The sequence below is a fragment of the Anas acuta genome, chromosome Z (assembly GCF_963932015.1).
Source record: "Anas acuta chromosome Z, bAnaAcu1.1, whole genome shotgun sequence".
Classification (NCBI taxonomy): domain Eukaryota; kingdom Metazoa; phylum Chordata; class Aves; order Anseriformes; family Anatidae; genus Anas; species Anas acuta.
In genome coordinates, this window is record NC_089017.1 from 76,281,521 (window position 1) to 76,299,030 (window position 17,510).

At 36.6% G+C, this 17,510-nt stretch overlaps 1 protein-coding gene across 7 annotated transcripts in view; it reads right to left on the reverse strand.

The window, feature by feature from the left end:
- Window positions 1–9,085: 9,085 nt before the first annotated feature.
- The window catches only part of KIAA0825 (KIAA0825 ortholog), a 252,026-nt gene continuing 243,601 nt past the window's right edge, over window positions 9,086–17,510 (reverse strand). For all 7 annotated transcript variants that reach the window (XM_068667712.1, XM_068667714.1, XM_068667713.1 and 4 more), the window contains one exon: window positions 9,086–11,338. In XM_068667712.1, coding sequence (XP_068523813.1) covers window positions 11,224–11,338 — 115 coding nt within the window. In that variant the 3' untranslated portion in view covers window positions 9,086–11,223. The remainder of the gene's footprint in view (window positions 11,339–17,510) is intronic.

Below are 17,510 nucleotides of genomic sequence, written 5' to 3' on the forward strand. Positions count from 1 at the left end.
CTGTCAGATGACATCTACTGTCTTCCCTTGGTCAACTAGATGGGTGACCTAGTCATAAAAGGAAGTTAAGTTACTTAGGCAGAAGTTTTCCCTCATGAACCAGTGTTGGCTATGACCAATGACTGCATTGTCTTTCAGATTTTTCAGTAACTCCCAGAACAGACTTCTCCATAACTTTACCAATTGAGACTGACAGGTCTGTTATTCCCAGGGTCTTCTTTCTTGCCCTTCTGGAAAACTGGGGCAACACTTGCCAGCTTCCAGTCATCTGGGACCTCTCCATATTCCCAAGACCATTGAAAAAAATTAAGAGAGGCCTCGTGATGACATCAGCCAGCGCTTTCAGCAGCCTGGGATGAATCCCATCAAGCCCCTGATACAATTCCCTATGGGGAACATTACTGAAGGTGGGGGTGATGATAAGTCAGAATAACCAGAATTGTAATGGCTGACAAGGAGACAAGAGAAGCCTAAGCTGAAAGGCAGTTATCAGGTAGGAGATAAATGAGTAGGAGCACTCCTTAGGGACCATGATAAGTTTTTGGACATAATATGTGCAATATACTCATTAATAAGATAGAGATCAGAATTTGTTATGCACCCATGCAATTTGCAGATGACACTAAGTTGAAAGGTATTATGAGTAATGATCTTCTTGGCTACAATGAGAGAAATGGGAGGAAATTTAACAGTATAAACTGCAAAATCAGTCACTGAAAGAACAGTACACTTTTGCTATAAACTCATTAGTTACGGTAAATGAGGAGAAAAGGGGTCTCTTTATTAAGATTAAGATTTCCTGAAGACCTCTTGAGACCTGATTTCTCTATATTTGTCGTTATGGCTAAGCCATCTAATAGCAGATGGTCACAATCTGCAGCAGAGAGGCATTTCTCTCTCTCTCTCTCTCTCTCTCTCTTTTTTTTTTTTTTTTTCTGGTATGAGCTAGACATCCATCATATATGTTCACCTGGATTTGATCTGTAAAGGAGTCCTTACAGTTTTCATGCCTTTGTTTTTCCCCTCTAAAATAATAAAATATAGGACACAGGCTTTATTCCTTACCCATGAAACAATTAGGAAATTTAATTTGAAAGAAAGTGAGGGAGTTTCAAAGAGGAAAAAATTGTCATGTCAAATTGCTTGTCATATGAAATTAGCAATGACACTGCACTGAAAACAGCACAGAGGGGAAAAAAATCAAACTTGGGAACAAGAACTGGAGAAAAGCCACTAAAGTAATAATGACTTGGAAGCAAGGGGCCTGGGATGCCCTGGGACAGTGAGACAAGCAGGCCAGACGATTGGTGAAGGAGGCACCGACCTCAGTGAGTGTCTCTGCTAGTGCCTGTCTTCAGCAGAGATGGGAATAGCTGTTCTCACTGAGGGCTGCAGTCTGCATGACAGAGCATGAAATTTTCAGTGCTGTCAGTAGGAAAATACCTTTTTTTTTTTTTTTTCTTTAATTTTGAGGCAAAAATGTAACTCAAAAGAATTGCAATGAACATGGGAGAAGTTATTTTAAGACTTCATCATCATATCTAAAGAGGAGCACACCAGGGGAACCAAATATTTGTAGTGTCTATGACAAGTGATCGTGGTCTGAAGACAGTTCTTATTACAGTAACATAAATACTGCTTTAACAAGGCTTATTTCAAATGGCTGAAAAAAAAAAATGTCAAGTCTCATCAACTCAAAAAATTGAACGGAAAAGCTGAATGAAAATATTATGAATGAAACCACTTTGAACCCCCAAACACGAGTTTCTATTGTTCAGTACTGTAGGCTAGTAGAAACAGGGAAAAAGCTCTTAAGATGATAAATATAAATGCATACTAAACAGACAAAGAGGGAATTTCATAATAGATACCAAGGAAACTAGGAATTATTTGAAACTTAGATGAAACAAGTCAAAGCATAAAAGGGATAAACCAGCAAAATGCGTTTTTTTTTTTTTTTTTTTTTCTCTGAAATACATTCTTTATGGTATGTTCTTTGTCGTCCTAGATTTTTATGTGTTTCTATTGATTTTATTTATATTTTTTGCCTTCTTAAAAGCAGGCTGCAAAACTCCAACTGGCACGAAGACACTGAAACATAAAGCAAGATAGGACAAGAAATTTGGAATGACAGAAGGCGCCTTGTCTTTTTTTCTATTTTTTTTATACCACCCGCTCACAATTAAAACTTTATCTCCTCCAGATGACACACAGAAGGTGGGCAGGATTTTAGAAGCAGCTGATAGATGATTGTAGCAAGTAGGATGTCTGACTTTAATAGCTATCCTGCAATGCAACTTTCATAAGCAGTTGTTAAATGCTCCTGTGGTTCAGTGCTGGTAGAATACCATAGCTGTTTCCTCAGACATACCTACATTTCTTCTTTCAGCATCTGATAATGTAAAGTATTAACATCTTTAGTCCTCTGTGAGATAATTGTAGGTTAAGAGCACTATAAACTGCACAAGCCTGGTTAGCAACAGGGGCACCCAAGTATGTTAAGACTGATGACTTTTATTTTACATTGGTCTGATTTACATTTATAATAAACGGAAAGTGGCTTGTTTGTACCACTTGAGCTTTGTACTGAATCCTGAAATTGAAGAATGCGATCCAGTTTAGGAATCATTTGCTGGGACACAAGGATGTGAAGGGTGTTAAGGTAGAGGAGGATCACAGTATACCTCTGCTCTGTCCTACTGATCACCTATTGTTGCACACACTGTTAAAATCACAACATACTGTTTGAGGGAGAGGAATTTATGTGCACAAGAGGAATCACTACTGAGCAACGTCCTTCCAGCTCTTGTCAGAGTACATATCTGGAAAACACACTTTTTTTTTTTTTTTTTTTTTTTTGTAATAGGAAAAATGAGTATTTTTTAAACCAAAGACAGCTGCCATTTCCAGAGATTAAAATAAATAAATAAATGAGGCCTGGCTTTGTAATCTAGCAGTTGTATGTAAGAATAGGAAGCTCTAGTATGTATGGTTCTGGGAGAGTTAGCCTGTGTCTTCTGGGACACAATAATTCCTCCTGAAACTAAGCCCAAGAGAAAAGACAGTGGAAGAAAAGAAAATCTCTCTTTAGAATTCCCTCTGTAGTTTCTGCTCCTTCATTCCTGTGGCCTGACACTGATGGAATAGGCTTTTTGTGTACTCTGCACAGCACATAAATACAGAGAATGCATTTCATGAAAAATAAATATATGTTAATTTTCCTGAGAAATATGATGTGTTATCTTTTGAGAAACACTTTTCACAAGAATTAAATTAGAAACTTAAAAAAAAAAAAATTACTGTGAAATACTGAAAACTCGTGAAAAACCAACATTGTTCTTGAGTGCTGAAAAACATCTCTTCCTTTTGGCCTGAAAGTTCTCTTTCTTTAATTCAAAATTCTTATTCTGCTTGTTGTTTATACCCTGAATCTGTTTCTTATGTCTTATTCCTGGATAATTTATTTTGGTTCCTGCTATTGTGCCAGAAATATGATACACAAATACTCTCAAATTTGTCTTCAGCAGTTTTGCTGAAACTCAAACATACATAAATCTGTCATGACATTCACTCTCATTCTTCATTATATGTTCTCGAGAGTTTTTACAGTCTGTTATGTCTTTGTTTTTCACTTATTGCTTTTGCATTTGTTGTAAAGATTAAATATATATGATCTATATTTCAAGTTCCCACTCCTAGTTCCTTGGTCCTGTATATAGTTGTTCAAAAAAATGCCAGACTGATATGAAAAGTTTTGGTGGAATGAAACAGAGATTGAAAGCAACTCTATTGACAGAACTTTATGGCCTGTGTTCTGCTGTTTACTCTGTAGATATATGGGCTTATGATGTAAACTTTGCAAAGTTATTTCACTACTGCTATATGTGCAAACAATTTAATTGTGCTTTGAATTTTGAAATATTAGACCTTAATACATGATCTCATGATTTATTTTTGCAAGTAGGTGCTTAGTATGCCTATATTTTTTCTGCTCCAAACTATCAATCCCTCAGCAACACACATGATTTTTAAATAAATAATGCATGTTAGAGCAGATGACTGCTCCAGGGTATTATATAACTTTAAAAAAAAAAAAAAAAAAAGTACAACTGTCATCTAAACAATTTGTGTACATATAAAGTGGAAAAGCAAATACATGTACCTTTTTTGTTATGTAGTTTAAGTGCACCTTTCAGCACTCAAGTTGGAAAAATGAGATCCCTAAAAATGCACAGCACGATACCAGATTTTTTCTGTTGTTCCCACTTCAAAGAAGGAATACAGTGGATATCAGAGAGAGATCTGACAAAGCTGAACTAAGAAATCATGTTAATAATAGACCATTTCAGTAGAGATACCTAGATTGAATTAGTTCCTATAGTGCATATTGCCATGATAGACACTTTTTAAAGACTGAACTCACGAATATGGAAACCAAACCAGCAACAAGGGTAATAGAATTAAAATAGCAGTGTAAACAGCATAAACAAACAATCCCTTCTCCTTCCTCTCCTGCTCTTTAAACAAAAACAAAACAAAGAAACAAACAAAAAACTCTTGCAAAACAATACATCTCACCTTCATGCTTGTAAGATTGGAGGTCAGCCCAAATATCAAGGAATGTTAGTGGTAAAATGCAGAAGCTTTAACCAGTGTTTCACTGCTGTGCATGGAGAATTACTTTTGGTATCTCATCTGTACACACTGTACAGATTTTTATGCATTTGGTACAGTGCTGAGTGAGGAGTGGTCATAGTCTCATCTGGAAACATCAGGAGATACCATAAAACTAACATCTTGGCCAAAACTGGAGATGGGATGAGATGGGATGGGATGGGATGGGAAGACAAAGGGTTGCTAGAGAACTGGCTGCTTTTGGTACAGAAATTCAAGAACCATAGCAGGGATACTTTTCAAAACATGAAAAATTAAAACTTTCTTTGATTCATGGCTTTAGAAGTACTGTGATCTGATAGCAAATGCTGGTGCAAGTACAATCTTGCTCAACACTGTTGACCAGGTGCCTGGATAGGTGTTGGAAATAAACGGTCTGCTTCGTTCTGGTTAATTGTCTGTCTGGAGAGAAGAGGGGGGCAGATGAATCATGCAATACATTTATGTTGCATTAATCCAGCTACCTACATCAACCTGTCCATTGAAAAAGTAGATGGACAGTTATGAAATCTGGGGGCCGTGGTCGTAATTGGGGAGCTAGAAACTGGAAATTTGTTGCTATTGAAGTGACCTGATCTGTTTGCCTCTGAAGAAACACTTCATAGCACATGTTGAGACATCAATTTCCTGAAGTTAATACATACCTGCATGTGGGGTTTCTGCCAAGATTATTTCATTCCCAAAGCCACATCTGGCTTACTGTAGAAAGCAATCTCTTTGCTTGTCCGTACACCACCTGCTGTTTCAATCTCTTACCTCCCAAATCTTCATTCCATTTTCTAGAGGGAAAGAATAATCTTAATCTACATAATAAAACCCATTTAAGTCATGTTTATTATGTAGAATCAAGGATATGAACAAAGTGTACAGAACATAAATAAACACTTTCATAATGGTGCTATATCAGAAATATACAGAGAGGTGACACTCCAAGCATAGACGATTACTACATTTCTTGTATGATAATATTGCAGGTGGTCGGTTTGAATTTTACATTTATTAAATTGTTCATTCCCTAAGACAGTATATCACATCCGGTTTGAGAAGGCATAAGCTACATTGGCTTGTAAATAGGTGTTTGACAGGAAAACAGGTGAGTTATGGATTTCCAAACATAAAGTTCAGAGGACTTCAAGGACACAAAACCTAGGTCAGAACACATTAGTTTTACTTAAAACAAACAAACAAAAATCAAAAAATAAAGTATATAAATAGCTCCCATTATCCCAGGTAATGCAGGTAGTTCAGAACAATCAAAAAGCATAGATATTATGAAATGCATGTGGACCATTATGAGCAGGAGGAGGGTTCAGACAGCCCCAAACCTCAAATAATTACTCAGATAGGACTTACTCTGCTTTAAGTCTCTGTGACAGTTAATTTAGAAAATGAGTTATTTGCCCAGGTAAAACAGTTTGAACTGCACCTATGCTCTAAATTATATCAAAGGTTAAGCAGTAAGTTTTTCAAGGATGCTTGAAGGTCATTGAGGTGGAAAACAAATCAGAGCCAAGATAGCACATGAAGTGTTATGTCCTCATGGAGGCCAAGTATCATGTAAATAGAACTTTTTACATAGGAATAAGAGATTATGGGACAAAAGGTAAAGCACTTGGATATTATGTGATTAAAAACTCCCCACAGTTGCTTGTGTAACTATGTATCTGTCCTCTAACGAATTCATTGAGGGACAAAGTATGTATGACCATGTCATTAACAGTTATCTAAAGAACATGCTTTGGTGCATTGGTAACCATACATCAGGTGTTTTATACGAGTAAAAGCTTGCTCTACAGCCATTTTAATTAATGTATTTATTTATTGGGAAAGTTTTAAAGAGGTCTCTTTTCTCAGGGTGTCAAGTTGTGGCAGGTTGTGCTTGGGTTGGGTAGGAGGATGAATTTCTTCATATGGTCAAGCTCTGGAACAGGTTGCCCAGGGAAGTGGTGAAGTCCCCGTCCCTGCAGGTATTTAAGAGATGTGTGGATATGGCACTAAGGGATGTGGTTTTGGTGGTGGAACTTGGTAGGCCAGGTGGATGATCAGGCTTGATGATATTGAAAGCCTTCTCCAACCTAGATCATTTTATGATTCTCAGAGGTGGTTGCAATCTATTAGCAGCTGAAGTTTCCATGGATCTAAAGGGCCCAAACTGGTAGTTACCAAATTTGCGCTAGCCATGATTTAAATGCCTCCTTCTCAGCTAGGGATAGTTGTCTATATACAATCTTAATTCAGAAGATCGCTTTATGTCATTAATACTTGGCAATTGACAGTTCTTGAGACTGTAGCTACAGAAACGCTTTTTCAGGAAAAACAGAAGAGGATTTGGATTTACTTTTACTTGTTTGCATGTTTACATGCTTTTTTGATTATTTTGTTTTGTTTTGTGTTCGTTTTGTTGGCTTTGTGGAGTTGTTTCGCTTGATGTAAACTCTGCTCAGATGCTTTTGCTACAGAGAAAGGTAGTGATGGAGCATCTGGTTCATATGAAGCATTTTACTGGTGGGTATTACAAGGCCAAATTTGACACCCAAACTGCTCCAGGCCTTATATGCATTTCACATACTACCTGCCTTATAACGCCAGTCAGTGTAGTCTACTGCCCAAGTCTTGTGGTCCACTGACAGAGGGAAAACCAAGCTCGTACTTGCCCGATTCCTGGACCTCACATTTAAATGGTTTAGAGCTGATGCTTCCACTCATGCCACTGCCTACCACACAGATGGTTACTGCAGGGAAGCAGCTTCCTATTGGCCAAGACCTACTTGAGATCTATATCCTTGCTTAGAGGTCTTCCCATTGACATCAAGTTATGCTCTTGTTTCAAGCATAAGGCTATAAGTCTTTCAATTAGGCTCAGTCTTTCAATTAGTGACTTGTAAGTTTGAATTGTGTCTTTCACTATGAATGATTGCATGTATTTTTAAGGAGTTCTATAACATAGTTCTATGTCAGCATATAATTGGTATCTTTCTGTAGATAAGATTCAGTACTATTTTGCTAAGACCTCCCATCTGAGAGGAAAATGGAATATTTCTGTGTGAGGAGACTAATTAGAAGAAGCCAGGCCTCATGCCTATCTTGCACTACTGTGAGGATGTGAAGACGAATTAGAGAACATCCATTCACCATCATGCATATTTCTAGAAAAAACAGCTTTGTTGCCTGTGGTCTTTACAAAAGCCCTCTGCCAGAATAAAGTGTGATCTGTGGGAGACTGTTTGTCAGGACAGCAGTCACTAAAAGGCAGGGGTATGTCTCAGTGTCTGTCATTTTCCAAAATTCTCACTTTCTCGCCTGTCTTCCTGGAGTTTCTTTACTGTTAATGCTATCTCGGTTTTGCCCTGCTTCTACTTTTATTGACTGCCTTTGAAAAGTGCCAAGATGCTAAGACATGGAGCACCCTGAACTGGATATTGAACAAACATAATTACAGGCATTCCTTGCCACAAAATCTCTCATTTTAGCCACAGTTTAGTAAAGAGAGCTTAGCATACTAAAATATTAAATGTGAATTAGGTGCCAGCTCTAATGTCAGTCCTTAAGTACTTAGGTAGTGCTATCTGATCCAATTCACTTGTGTAAGTATAATAATTTCCTTTTAAGCTACGTGCTGAGCCACCAAGGCCAGCTTTTGCCCATACAGAAAGGTCTGCTGTATGTAACAGACTTTTATCCTTATTTTTGACTCTCTTTCAGGAGCATTTAATGTGGTCAGACTGCACTAGTCATGCAACACAGGGATAGTGTTGCAGCCAGCAAATCTGGCCATCATTGCCTTAATTTATTAAGGCTAAATGTAAGTGTGAGACATTCTTGGGTCAACAAGTACTGAGAAAGAGACAGTACTTAAAATACAAAAGCAGAACATTGTGGCATTGTGAACCTATTGCTCTCCAGAATGAAAGCAATCTTAAGTCAATTATTGAATCAGAAGAACTTTGTCTAAGAATATAGAACGATTATTTATTTTAAAAGTGCCAAAGAATGTAGCAATCTGTTATACAAGCACTCCTGATTTTACACACTTTACAATGTAAAAATAATCAGCTCTTCCAAGTGTCTTTCATTTTTCTTCAATTAAGGGTTTAAGTTTAAAGTAAGCAGTCTTGATAAATTAATGGTATGTTTAGCAATCTTAGTAGAACGACTCTTATTATTACTGTAATTTCTTTGAACAAATGTGAATGTTACAAAAGCATGTGTTCAGCATAAGTGACGGTGCCAGGATGGTATTTCTTTTATATCCTGAAGGTCAGTTAATAGGATCACTACACTGCAAACCAAGCCCTGCTATTTCTCACCGACGGACAGGTTCAACTTCAAACACATGTTATCCTGCATTCAGACTCTAAAAGACATGTATTACATACATATAGGTTTGGATAAGGAAAACATCCAAATAAAGTATTGTGCAAAGGTACAGCTTTTATTCAGGCTAGTTATTCTAGTTTCTCAGTTCCACACTGGTAAAGATTATAAATATGCTGCTAAGAAAGACAAAATCATCTTTCTTAACCCACTGGGTTACTGCTGAATTAATTTGGCTGGGAGAAAAGGGAGGAAGGGGCATAAAGATGATTTTTTTTAACGTGACTGTTTACAGATTATTCCAGAAACAGGCATGTTGTGAATTTAAAGCATCATAACCAGTTTGGAACCACCCCCCATATGGGCATACCCATTTCAGAGCAAGTGAGGGTTAGCTTATTTCACTTGCAAAGTTTATCGTATTCATAATAAGGGTTTCCCAGAAGCAGAGCTTTTTCACAAACTGTATTTCAGTCAGTTCCACCACATAGACAGAAATTTGCTTTACATGACTATACAAAAATTTAATTATGTACAATAGATTTTGCTAAAACAGGAAAGCATATTCTAATTCCAACTTCCACAAGCACAGACACAGTATTAGTATGGCTTGGAGCATGTACATGTATGCCTTGTGTCAGAATACTGCACCTGCTGTAATAGGCAATCCCTGTAGCCATTTTTTAAGCCTTAAAACCACAACTAATCTTCAAAGGTGAAATACAAAGAAAAGAAAATTTGTTTTTACACTTCATCACTTCTTTATGTTCCAAAATGACAATATCACTGGTAGAGGAAAAAGACTGTTTTATGTTTTAACTAGTATTTTTAGCATTTGTGAAGTACCAGTACCACATATCCCTTTTGTTGATGCAGTGTTGTAACAAGATCTTTGGAGATTTGTAAGAAGCAGCAGTCTCCATTTTCATTTTAAATGGTCAAATATTTTATATGCATGATAAAAAAAAGAGCAATTAAGAGGAGGAAAAACTGCATTTCAGATTAGACCCTATGGCAGCATTACTTTTAGGATTACCCAAGCTGCTGCTGAAATCTTAGGAAAAAAATATATCTCCCTTCCTATTCAAGTGGTCTGAGTTATGTCCATAATAGCATCTGTGAGAAGATGGACTGGGAATAGGCAAAGCTGCAGCTCAGATTACAGCCTTACCAAGATCTTGACAGAATCAGGCAGAGAAGACAGTTACCTTGGATTTCTAGTGCAAGAAACAAATAGAATAATGATGGATTATTTTTAGAAAACTATGGAAATACAAACCACAACCTCTGTGTAAAAATTATTGTCAGAATAGGTTCTTGCCTAACTCAATAGGTATTTTTAATCTGTGAGCAAGATCTCTAACTGGAAACAACAACAACAACAAACAAATAGTATTTGGTAAATCTGTATATTAGACAGGGCTTACTTTGAAAATGGAATTTTACTATATTTATCAAAAATAAATATTGGTTTCTGTATTCTTTCTATTCTCAGTTCACTGTTAAGATAGCCCTTTGATCATTTCCTAAGAACATATATATATTTAAAAATAATAAGACCCATCTCAAAACCTTGAATGATGCCAGCAGGTTTCACTATGATCAGTCCTTGAAGCCATAACCAACTGGATGCTAAGTCCAGACTTTGTGAGGGCAATAATGTGGTGCATTTTCTCTTGAGAATAATGGCCAGCTGTACCTATCCCAGAGCGATTCGCCAAGGACTGCAGACCCATGGCCCAAACACATCCTTTGCCACCCCTTTTGTGTGGTTTAGTGCCAGCACTAAGCAGAACACAAGCACCAAGAGAAAGAAGAAGTCCTTGAGCTCTGCTCCGACACCAGCCAGGTACCAAATGGTAGATGCCAACACATCACCGGTGTTTGCTTAGAATGTGTCCAAAGTTGCCTTATTTTTAGATGCCACTGTGAGTTTTGTAATTTTAAAGCAGCTCTTGGTTTGTCATTCAGGTTTATGCCTCCGCAGTATCAAGAAACACCTTCCTTGTTTTGTGACATTGACATTTCCATATATTGTTGCTTGTCTTATGCATGTGTTAAAAAACTGCTGCTTGGATGGGGTGACTAGACAATAACAGGGGAACATTCTTTAGTTTAAAACTCCTACTCAAGATATATATTCCTGAGATTTCTACTCCTGTCAGTTATAACTAAGCCATTAAGTTAATCATGTTGAATTCAGAAAAAGGTGCTACCCGAAACCTGTCAAGGTAATTATTCATCTTTATCCTCTGAGGTAGGAGTGCTTTGTGTCAAATAAACATTTTTTAAGTGTTCCACCATAACTTTCTCCTCATCTTCCAGATCTGCACCTTCTTTCATCTCCCACCTGAAAGAGAAAGAACTTTTAATTAACGTTATTATGTGTTTTAAACCAGTTTTCAGAAAAGAAAGCTCATACCAAATTTGTTACCAATTCATTGCTGTTGTGTTCCCCCCTCACCACCTCCACTGCATCAGCCAACACCACTGAATCATACAAAACAGTAAATTGTTGTTGTTGTTGTGGCTGTCTGCTTCATCCCCTGGTTAAGGTAAGTGTATAACATCTGGCTATATGGGCCCTTAGCACAGTTACGTGTGCAAGTGTCCCAGATGAATGCTATAAAACCAGGTGGCTGGTTTCCTTTTTCCTTTTGCTAATGCACTGACGAATCTCTTTAAACCTTGGCAAAAGAAGTGCAACCTTTAATTTGAAATTATGGCCCTCAGAGTCATTCTGAAACACCACTTTATCAGTCAAATAGACTTGTTTTAATTAATATGAGTTGTTGCATATTTTTAGGTGGAGGAGTTGTTTGCTTAGAAGGAAGACAACTGAAAATGCTAAATGAAATGCGTTCAAAACAGTTATTGCTGGAGGAATAATACACAGAAATCTAGCAGTCTTTGCTAATGGAAGCTTAACAATAAATCAGCAGATTCCTTTTTAAGATAGTGACTTCATAGTTGTCAGCACATTTCATTGAATCTTAAACGATAGTGTTGGTAAAAATCTTCAATGTCATCCAGTTTGGACATTCTTTAGTGTTCACTTTATAAAAAGTTATTACTAATACATTACATTACCATTTTATCAAAAAGTAGTCTATTTTTAAAGCATTTAAGCAGGTCCAATGAGGATAAGAATGTCTTCTATGCATTTGCTTAACAGTATCCATGAATTAAAGATCTATGAAATGAGCTTGGCACACACCTGGTCTCTCATGGAATTTTGAAATTGTTCCAATCTTACGCTTAAAGTCTGGGGAAAGTGCTGGTTTATAAAAGTCTACTGGACTGTAAACAAGAGGGCCACAGCATTTCTTTGCTATTCTGAATGGGATGAATATTCAGGTGTCTGTGTTTAAACACAGGAAGAGTCAACATGTACTCTTTTAAAATTGGTCCAAAATGGAACATGTTTTTACTAGCATATCTAAAATGTGTGACAATTGTTTTGGCAATAGCAATTGGTACAAATCCAGTTAGCCAGTTCAAGCAATGTGAATGCGAATGACATTACCATCACAAATTACTTTCAAAATACAAGCTTCATCAATTGAACAGTCAACCTGTACGTCTCTGTTATTTCAAGTTATTAGTAATATAGCCCTTAGAGAAAATTTCCAAATATATAGCTGTTGTACATTTTATTTTTCTGTGGCCATATCCTGGAAGATAACATTAAATCAGGATTCTGAAAGGGTACTGAAATTATTTGAGCCAATCTATCATATCACCATTTTGTTTACATGCAGCTACAGTCCATATAACCATAATATCAATCAGTGTCTAGATATGTAGTCAAACAAACTTTCATTATATTCTTCATATTTAAAAGAAAAATGTGTTTAGAATAAGATGGCAACACCTTTGTAAACCTTAGGGTAGAAATGGAAGTTTTCAGGCCATTACCACTAGTGTACTCAGAATTAAACATTTGAAATATTTTTGCAAATAAACTGAAACACCAAACAGTGCTGGTGACATATTGTATGCACCTGAAGAGAATTGTTAAAACCTTTCTTCTGCATGCTGTTCCCCTCCATATTCCATAAAGCTGAACAAGGGAAGAGAAGCTAGCAGAATATTTTTCAGACAAATGCAGCAAAACACTTCAGCATGGATAAATAACAGGAATCACTGAAGCTGGTCCCCTAGACCTTAGATCATGAGGTCAAAAAGGATGCCTAGCCTTGGGAGGGCTTCTGTTTCCCCTCATAAATGAGGCAAGAGAGGAAGTCTTGGCTTGCGCATCCTTAAGCTAACAGAGGGCAAGAGAATTCAGTACCCTAGGAATGTTCAGCTATTCCAGCTCAGCTTTCCTTTGTAAAGTATCAATAAAATAGCAAATGCTATCCTTGCTCATAATTAACATCAATACATCCATTTAGATAAACAGGCATACAGGAATATGTTCCATAATATGTTTGTCTCTCCACTATACTGAGTTATAAAAGCTAAAGAATCATAAAATTTTTTTGCAAAGATGCAGAGAAAAATATTTTTTTCGGGGATCTTTTAAAAACTATGTATGACATTTTAGCATAATGATACAATTACATATTGTAAAATATACGTACATATATTTTGTGAATTGTACTTATAATCCCATGGAGTCACTTAGAAAAAATAAAAAAATAGTGACTACATACTATTCTTAGGTGCCTGTTACAGACCAAAGGGAAATATATGCAGTTGATAGCAAAGAAGAAACATTCTAAATCAGAAATAAAACATACACAGTCATATCTCTACAGGGATAGCCAGAAGTGGCACAGATTTTACCTGCTGAAGATTGCCACTTTTAAAGAAGTTTCATTAAGAAGTTTCATTTTCATTGATAGATCTCCTTTTCATTGAGAAGTTTACTTTAATAGATACTTTTTGACTAGTTAGTAAGTGTTAATTGCAGTTCATTATTTATAGCAAGTGTGTAAAGATTTGAGTGAAAATTATGCAAAAAAAATAACAGGGAAGAGTAAATATTAACAAAGTTGGTATGAAATGTAAGAATGCTATGAAATTCAGATGTATTTTGAACTTGAAAAATCACCGTACTGCTACTATTTAAAAGACTAACCACATCCTTTTTAAAGCTTATACAAAACAATGTATAAAAAGTGAAGAGTTTACAAAAAGGGTCACCATAATATAAACATTCTATAGTGCTATCTTGTGTGCTTATGTAGTATTTTGACATCTGTTGCATTTCTTAATAACTGCAGCTCTTAATAAGGACTTGATAAACCTTACAACATACTTCATGTAATGGAAGGGAAAAAAAATAGAAAGCACAGCCACTGGAACTAAAATACATGCTTGCCATACTGGCACCATTGTTATCTCCTATGGTAAAGCTGATATCTCAGGTCCACTTGTAGGGAAGCTGGTAAATGACGAAACATTAACTCTACAGCTGTCCATTAGATAGCTTTAAATATGCATTTTGTACTGAAGAATAATAGCCATATTTAATAATTGCTATGTATCAAAAATAGCAATACATTTGATGTTGAGCTAAGGAGAGGGAATAATTCACATCCAATCTGAAGAAGACACAGACAGTGCCATTCAGACAGCATCACAGAGTCACAGAATCACAGAGTTGTAGGGGTTGGAAGGGACCTCGAAAGATCATCGGGTCCAACCCCCCTGCCAAAGCAGGTTCCTCAGAGCAGGCTGCCCAGGTAGGTGTCCAGACGGGCCTTGAATATCTCCAGAGAAGGACACTCCACGACCTCCCTGCGCAGCCTGTTCCAATGCTCTGTCACCCTCACCGTGAAGAAGTTCTTTCGCATGTCAATGTGGAACTTCGTGTGCTCTAACTTGCAGCCATTGCCCCTTGGCCTATCCCCACAAACCACTGAGAAGAGGTTGGCTTCTGTCCCCCACCCCTCAGATATTTATATACACTGAGGAGATCCCCTCAGGGATCATAACGTGGGTAAATATTCAGGCTTAGAGTACCACAAGCTCTTAAGTTTCTCTATATTTTGTTGAGTTACCACTGGAAAGCTTTACAGTTACATTATTTTCAAGAAGAATTTTGATTAAAAGTCAGTAAAAGCAGAAAAGGCCTCTTTTGCCAAGTACTGTGCAAGAAAATAAGTCAAGGGTGGGAAAAGAATAAAAAGATATGCTTAAACTTAAATCCCATTCCTTCTCATGTTTATGTGATTTAAGAGTTGTTTCATGTAATGTTCACGAAAATATTTGCCACATATTCATCTTCATTTTCTTCAGTAAGCTGTTTTGCTGTAATTTTCAAACTTCCGTCTGAATGAATTTATTTATAAATAACATTATAAACTGAACGAGGCAAAAGAAAGCCATAATTTGTACATAAACAACTAATCAATACAATTTTGTGAAACTGAAATGAAATTCATCCCATTGTTTCATAGGTGCAGATTTTTCTGCAGGGGACTTATCCCTCATATGGGCTGCCAGCTGTGGCACATTCTCTCATCATGCGATGCGCTTGCAGCTGTGCAGCCCTCCCAGCTCTGTTGGCCCCGGTGTCCCTCTTTGTTTAAAGAACATTTTTCATGAGCAAGTACTTCCCTTTTAAACTTGAGTGGAAGTGAAATGATTAATTGTACTTTCTCCAAAAGAAGTCCTCGTATTTGTCCCTATGTTTGCTCGTTGTAGAATATAATTATGAAAAATTTTATTAGCTGCTTGATGAAAATAAGATGACCATTTTTTTTTTTTTTTTGCTGGCCATCGACAGAGAAAGAGGCAAGCAACAAAGGAAGCATGAAGCAGAGGCAGGTGTTTTGGTGTTTCATTTTTGCCTTTTGCAACCTCCACGCTACTTGTAAAACACCAGCACACATCCTGTTCTCAGAACTATGCACGAGCTTCATGAATTTTGGTGAGATTTCAGTCACCTTTGGATGAAAAAAACATTATCTCTGTGCTGGAGTACACCCATACATTTGCACCTGAGATGGGAGTCTGATAGTTTTGGATAGTTCTTGATATTTTTGAATGACAACTCTATACATTTAAATTTATATGCTTTTTGTTTTAACTAAAAACAAAACAACAAAACAAACAAACAAACAAACAAACAAAAAAACCTTTTACCTTTAAATACATTGGAATAATGTCAATAAAGTCAGCATCACTCCCTATGATGAGCTGCAAAGGGTAGAGAAATCCCACTCTTGAAGAAAGAAACATTATCTCTGCTCATGGAGCATTTTAATGAATTATATTTTTGCTTCCCTCAGTTTGTAAAAGGCAGTTGTGGAGTATGGTCCTGCAGGCAGTGAAACAATTGTTTTATCAATGTCTATCCTGTTATATTGCATTGTGAGATGAGGAATCTCAGCAGCTGGTATCTTTTTTTTCCACTTTTTAAGTATTAGACAAAGATACATCTCTGTGGCTTTCACTTCCTATTTCAGCTGAAAACACACCTCTTATAGCATGAGAAATCATAGCCCATGAAATGCATTTTATGTCTATGTTAGAAAGACATATAAACCCAATGTTTGTCCTTAATCTCAAGTCCTGAGAAATCTTCCAGCTTCTATGTCAGACAATGTTTTACATGTATTTTTCTATTTGTATTTTAATCAGATTGCATTTGGTGAAAATTTTTTAAGGCTGTAATAACAAACTCCTTAAATTTTAACAGTTCAAAGGGCGTCTGCTTTGCTTCAGTTATTTGTGTAGTAATTGAATACTTCTATTAAACATGTACGTCCCTGAAGGACAATAAAAATACAGGGAGGAGGACAGCCATCATCATACACAGCTACTATACTATTGAACAAGACCCTTAGCAACAATGCTGTGAATGTGAAGATTTTAGTAGTGATATTCATACTGAAATCACACTGACTGGGACAAGGTCTCTGTGTCTACCTAATGCAAATAAGTTCCTGTCTTTCTTAATCTGAAATAAACAATATACACCTGTAGAGGAAACTTACCCTGCTTTCATGAAAATGTATGTGAAAATAACTGTCCTTCACCATATTCATAATTAAATCAAACCTGAAAATTTCAGTACAAACCATTCTATGTTTCTCTGATTCTCTGAAATAGAAGCTTCACAAGTGTTGGAATAAAATGATGAAAGATCATTTTTCAAGGCAAGAACACAGCTACGAAGAATATTGTCTAGGACAGGAGAAGGCACACAGCAAAAATTTTCAGCTTTTCAGTTTTCCTGCTGAAATTGGAAAGAAGAGGCAGTGTTTAGCCAACCTTCCTGTTAATGTTGGTTGCTGTCTCTTATCTTTGAAAGATGGTGAATCAAGCCTCACAGACACCAAGCATGAGTTGCAGAGAGAGGGAACATATTGCAACAGGATTCAGCTTTCTCTTATGTCTTTTTTTAATTTAACCTTTTTCTTTCAAATTCATAGCACAGTAGAAAGCATGGTTATGTATAATACCTAAAATAAGAAAAGGAGAAGAGAAATCATACATTTCTAATAGTTTTCTTCCACACTGCTTCAGTCCACAAATACTCCTCTTGGACTAAGGCACCTGAATTC